Below are 6646 nucleotides of genomic sequence, written 5' to 3'. Positions count from 1 at the left end.
TTCCCTCCTTCCTTTCCTCCCTCCTTCTTTCTTTTCCTCCTTCCCTCCCTCCTTCTTTCCTCCTTCCTTCCTTCCTTCCCTCCCTCTTTCCTTCCTTCCTTCCCTCACTTCTTCTTTCCTCCTTCCTTCCTTCCCTCCCTCTTTAGTTCCTTCCTTCCCTCCCTCCTTCCTTTCCTCCTTCCCCCTTTCTTCCCTTCCTTCCTTTGTTCCTTCCCTCCTCCCTCCCTCCCTCCCTCCCTCCCTCCTTCTCTCCCTCCCTCCCTCCCTTCCTTCCTTCCTCCTTCCTTCTCTCCCTCCCTCCCTCCCTCCCTTCCTTCCTTCCTTCCTTCCTTCCTTCCTTCCTTCCTTCCTTCCTTCCTTCCTTCCTTCCTTCCTTCCTTCCTTCCTTCCTTCCTTCCTTCCTTCCTTCCTTCCTTCCTTCCTTCTTTCCTTCCTTCCTTCCTTCTTTCCTTCCTTCCTTCCTTCCACCTTCTTTCCCTCCTTCCTTTGTCCTCAAATGTTCATTGTACCCAGAAAAAAGTCAGAGACTTTGAATGCAGCTTGCCTCCATTGGGACAGAAGTAAAGGCAATTGGATCATTTGGACCTTTTTTCAGATTTCTGGTACTTTTTTCCATTAACAAGCTAGAAAGTTTCCTTTGGTTTTCCCCAGTGCCATGAATGCTGATGATGATGCTAAGTGGTTGGAGTGGGTGTCGCACCAGTTTGAAACCATTGCTGGAGAAGATCGGGAGATTGATCTGCAAGAGTTTAAAACGGCATTGAAAGTGAAAGAGGCAAGTGTCTATCCATAAAATCAAGTTGGAACTAATATTTCACCCAGAGAAAAAACAATTAAGATATTAAGAAATGCGTGATTAGTCTGTTCACTTCTTCCAAGAAAGCTGAGGATTTCACATGAAAATCTGGTGATTTTTTTTTCCTTCATGAAAAATTATCCTTTAGGGTAGATAGAAGATACAGTGGATAGAGTGCTAGTCTTGGATCCAGGGAGACCTGAGCTTAAATCCAGCCTCATCAGTAACAGTGTGACCCTGGGCAATCATTTCACTGCTCTCTGCTTCAATTTCCTCAATCATAAAATGGGGATAATAAATTTCACCTAATCCCCAGAGTAGTGGTGAGGATCAAATAAGATAGTAATTATAAAGCACCTAGCAAGATTAAGTAATAGTTATTATTATTGTGCAAGAGCAGTAATATTTCCTTGCTTTACCTGGAAGTGTCAGGAGTAGCTTAATCCTTATCTAATATATATTAATCCATACCTTTTAGTTTGGACCATGATTGACTGTGTACCAAATCCTTTCAATTCTTGTTTTCCTTATTTTTGTTCAGTTTTTCCTTCCTTCCATTCAGGTTGCCTTAATTTCTTCCCATATGTAGTCTCTTTGTTTGTTTGTTTGTTTTTTTTAATCAGGCTGATTCTTTGCTTACCCGAGACTTAGTTAAAAAATGTCTCATATATAAAGAGTTTCTCCACAGCAGTATAGTTGCTGTCATTAACATGCTACTTTTCTTCAGGCTACCAGATTATCAGCAAAAACCAGCAAAAGAGATAAATCTTTTGGTGATGTTCATGTGATCAATTAAAGTTGGTCCTATTGGTGTTTCATGTATATTATTTGATGTGGGATTGTTGCAACTAATAAGTATTGAGTGAACCTGGCTTTGCATTACAGAGGAATCCCTAACATCTGAGAGTGACCTTTTCAGGTGAACTTTTTGTATGGGTTACATGCAGAGTTGGCAAAGCTAGCTCTAAATCTTCTATTTAAAATTTCAATATTAGAATTTATTCTTCCAAAATCAGCAAAACAAATCAGCACTTGACTTGTTGTTTTATTGATTGTCTAGGTTTATGAGAATAATGGAGAAAATATTAATAATGCAGATTAATTTCAAAAATATGTCCTGTGTATATTTTTTCAGAAAGCTGATTGTTAAACATTTACAAGCTCCTTAGTAACCTATGCCACTGATCTTGAATCTTAAATAGATTATCCAGGTATTATATATCTATACTCATTTATCTATATATACACATATGCATGTGTATACATATATACACATATATGTTGAGGCATACATATATGTGCATATATATATGTATGTATGTATGTTCAGGCCTATGAGGGCAGAATTATTCCAAAGTCCATTAAATCATTGTCTTTTATAAATAAGAGTGAAGTCTAGATTAGCCTTGATTCCCTAGGATGTAAGGCAGTGATCTAATCATATGTTTCTGAGGCTTCCACTGTTTGTTTTCTTTGAAATCTAAACCTGAGGAAGTGAGCATTCTCTTACAGAGGGATCTGAATTGATTTGAATTGAATAGCTATGATCCTAGAAAGTCTGGCTAAATGTGAACAGGGCATCTCAACTCTATTTGTTCTAACATTTCTTTATAGAAGGGTAGGTAGACCCAATGAAAAGGAAGGAAATAAAAATCCCTGTTTTCTAGGTCCTGGTGGTGAATATCACAGCTTGTTTCCTGAAGGGCTGCCATATGCTTATGTTCTGTAGCCATTCGTCAGCAAATTGCCTGTTCTGAGAATTTTCTAACAATGTTAGTTGTCTCCCATACAGGTTGACTTCCCATTAATAGAAGTATTCAAGCAAATTTTGACAGTGATCTAGGAGATTCTTGTATCAGTTTTCAGACTTTGTGTTAGGTAGTACTATGTGGTTAGAGTACTGGCCCTGGAGTACATAATTCAAATCTAGTCTTAAACATTACTAGCTATATGACCCTAGGCAAATTATTTAACCACTTTCTGATTCAGTTTCTTCATCAATAAAATTGGGATAATAAGCATGAGTCATTGCTTGGATAAAATGAGATATTTGTAAAGCAACTTACAAATGTTAAAGCATTTTGTAAATGCTCACTTTAGTCAAAATGATATGATGATGAAGGTGATGGTGGTGGTGATGGTGGTGGTGGTAATGATGATGGTGGTGGTGGTGATAATGATGGTGGTGAGGGTGATGATAGTGATGGTGTTGGTGGTGGTGATGATGGTGGTGATGATGGTGGTGATGATGATGGTGGTGAGGTGATGATGGTGATGGTGTTAGTGGTGATGATGATGATGATGGTGGTGATGATGGTGATGATGGTGATGGTGGTGGTGGTGGTGAGAATGATGATGGTGATGGTGATGATGATGATGGAGGTTATGATGATGTGATGACTTCTAAGACCATAGTTCTAACCCTTCTTCCTTCCCACAGTCCTTCTTCGCAGAGAGGTTTTTTGCTCTGTTTGACTCTGATGGAAACGGCACTATCACTCTGCAAGAGCTTCTAGGGGCTCTGAATCTACTCATCCATGGGAATACGATGGACAAACTCAAATTCCTCTTCCATGTGTATGATGTGGATGGTAAGGGTTGGCTGCAGTGAGAGAAGCAACTCTTCCTGATTTCATTTCTTGGCAAAGATACTGGAGTGGTCAAAATGGGTCCACTCACTCCCACAGGTGGAAATGAATTCTTATCTGGGTTCTTCTTAATAGGGTTCTTATCTGGGGCAAACAGAATCATATACTGGGGGGAGGGAGTGAGGAGCCCGAACTGGGGAGTGGAGATGATTTATGTTAGTGGGGAGTAGGTGGAGGAGGAGAGGATAGGTCCTTGGGGATTCGTGAGGGGGAGGAGAATCATGGGAATTGGGAACTGATTGATATTTAAACTCTCCCATGCCTGAGAAAGGGATTTTGAACTGTTATTACTGGTCTTATTTTGTCTGAGTGACTCAGGGTTTTGAGTTTCCCAGTGGCTTTGTTCAGTGGAATAGAAAGGCTAGTGAGGTCATTACTAAAACTCATTAGTGAAAAGGTGCCAAGACTAGCTGGGAAGCCCAAATGCAGGTATCAACCATTAAAAGAGTCAAAATTCTTGTTGTCTAATGATAATCTTAATCTTTAAGTGCTTCAATTTCTTCAACTGTAAAGTCGGAATAATAATAGTAGTTACCTCCTAGGATTGTAGTGTATGTCAAATGAGATAATGCTTATAAAGTGCTTAATACAGGCTTGTCATATATAGTAGGTAATTAATAAATGTTCTCTTTCTACCCTTGTTCTTTTTCTCCCAGTTCATGCTATCTCTTTGAGATTGTTTCACTAAGTGCTTTCTGTTTCAAATTATAAGTCTGCTGGTTTGGCTTAGGGTAATCAAGAAAAAATAGACTTAGAGTTATAATATAGACAGACCCTAATAGAGTTCTAAGTCTGGGTTTAATTTTCAGGGAACCTATTGAGGGGGGGCAACTTCTATATAATTAATACATATACATATATATAATTAGCATAATTGTATATAATTAGTATCTATTCCAATCTTTATAAAACTTATCTGCATGCTCCATCCATCCATTAAAAACTATTTAAGAGCAAAATGCCATTTTTTTGTATCTCTAGAACCTAGTAAAGTACACTGAATATTATGTTGTCGAGTCATTCCATTTGTTTCCAATTCTTCATGACCCCATTTGGGGTTTTCTTGGCAAAGATCTGGAATGGTTTGCCATGTCCTTCTCCAGCTCATTTTATAGATGAGGAAACAAAAAAGGGTTAAATGACTTGCCAGGGTTATACAACTAGGAAGTATCACAACTAGGAACTTAAATGAAGATGTCTTCCTGAATGTAGGCCTGGTCTCTGTCCACTGTACCTTCTAGCTTCCTTGCCTTAAACATACAATATTTAATAAATGGTTGTTAAGTTGATGTTTTTGAGCAGAGAAAATTACATGATGCCTTTTATCTGTACCTCATTCTATATCATCTATAGTCTGGATGTATTATGGAGCATATAAGGAAAAAAATAAGACACTAGGTCTGAATTGAGGAAGACCCAATGAATCTGGCATAAGTGAGCATTCTTATCATCATACTATCCTGTTACCTTTCTTGGGGAAAGACTTTTCTCTGAGGGAGTTGTGGTTTGCCACAGTCATTCATTTTCTTATTGGAAGGACATTATCCAGGAGACACAGAAATTTACATTGTGAGGAACCCCCGAGTGGGAGGGAGGGAGTTCTTTGGGCATTCACTGTCCATGTGACCCTGATGAATTCCATCTTCTTATTTGTGAAGTTATGGTGTTGGATCTGATGGAAGAATCTTAAGGTCCTTCCTAGCTCTGGATCTATGTCTCTATGGTGTCAAGAGTGGCTACTCTTCTCATGACAATCCCTACTTCTCCCCACCAGGGAGTGGATCCATTGATCCAGATGAGCTTCGCACAGTGTTGCAGTCTTGTCTGAAGGAGAGTGCCATCTCCCTGCCAGAAGAGAAGCTGGATGACCTCACTCTGGCCCTTTTTGAATCAGCTGACAAAGACCATAATGGCTCTATCACCTTTGAGGAGCTCCAGGAGGAATTAACCAATTTTCCTGAAGTCATGGAAAATTTAACCATCAGGTACTATTGCCTTCCTTTGAGCAAATACATCCATCTTGGACCAAATGCCCTCACCCCAGCCTGAAACTGATGCTAATACATCACTCACTATCTAAATTTTAGTTGAATTACCATTTCTCTTTGGTCCTTTGTGTATATTGTATTGTGTTTATGCATATCAATCTGTCCATCTTAGACCAATCAATTGATCAATCAAAAATCTCTCTCTCTTTTCCTTTCTCTCTCTCTCTCTCTCTCTCTCTCTCTCTCTCTCTCTCTCTCTCTCTCTCTCTCTCTCTGTGTGTGTGTGTGTGTATTTCTGTCTCTCTGTCTCTGTCACTGTCTCTCTTTGCTGAGGCAATTGGGGTTAAGTGACTTGCCCAGGGTCACACAGCTAGGAAGTAGTAAGTATCTGAGGCCAGCTTTGAATGCAGATACTCCTGATTTCAGGGCTGATGCTCTATCCACTGCACCACCTAGGTGCCCCAAAAATCTCTTATTTGGTATGTGCTAAGCACTATACTAGACACTGAGGATACAGATCCAAAAAGGAATCAGCTCTTTCCCTTCAAGGAGCTTACATTCTACTGAGAGGGATCACTTATTGTCTGTGTGATCTTTGGCAAGTCATTTCATCTTTATTGTCTCGGTTTCCTCTACTGTAAAATTGTGATAATAATAGCTTCTATCTCCCAGGGTTATTGTGAGGATAAAATGAAATGAAAAGTGTAAAGTTCTTGGAAACACAGTAGGATTTAATAAATGTTCTTCCCTTTTTCCCTTCCATGTAAATGATATATTGTATACATTGTCCATTTTGTATTTTGTTTATTTTGTTATTTGTTCACTTTGATTATTATTCATGGCATACAAGGTTTCCTTTCTCTCTCTCTTATTTTCTGAACTTTTTTTTCTCATAGTTAGGTGCCCTCGCCAATAAAACTATCTTTTTTTTTCCACAGTGCAGCCAATTGGCTGAAGCCTCCATCCTCCAAGAAAAGGCCACAGATGCCCCGCCACTTGACCTTAGCATACTGGCATAACAACAGTGGCAAGCTGGCTATTCTGGCAGCCTATATTGGGCTCAACATACTGCTCTTCACTCTGGCAGCCCTGAAGCACCAGTCGTTTGGACTTAGCGTCATGGTTGCCAAAGGCTGTGGCCAATGTCTGAACTTCAACTGCAGTTTCATTGTGGTGAGGATTAGATGGACTTTCCTTCAGGAGTCATGGGAAAA

General features: G+C 39.5%; 1 protein-coding gene across 1 annotated transcript in view; it reads left to right on the top strand.

The window, feature by feature from the left end:
* Nucleotides 1-655: 655 nt before the first annotated feature.
* Nucleotides 656-6646, top strand: part of NOX5 (NADPH oxidase 5) — a 37857-nt gene continuing 31866 nt past the window's right edge. Inside the window, exons 1-4 of the mRNA XM_074285218.1 lie at nucleotides 656-775; nucleotides 3237-3387; nucleotides 5219-5429; nucleotides 6371-6605. Coding sequence (XP_074141319.1) covers nucleotides 656-775; nucleotides 3237-3387; nucleotides 5219-5429; nucleotides 6371-6605 — 717 coding nt within the window. The remainder of the gene's footprint in view (nucleotides 776-3236; nucleotides 3388-5218; nucleotides 5430-6370; nucleotides 6606-6646) is intronic.

Source organism: Sminthopsis crassicaudata, chromosome 2 (assembly GCF_048593235.1).
Source record: "Sminthopsis crassicaudata isolate SCR6 chromosome 2, ASM4859323v1, whole genome shotgun sequence".
NCBI lineage: Eukaryota > Metazoa > Chordata > Mammalia > Dasyuromorphia > Dasyuridae > Sminthopsis > Sminthopsis crassicaudata.
The sequence above is the reverse complement of the archived record's forward strand: the minus strand, read 5'-3'. Positions and strand labels throughout refer to the sequence as shown.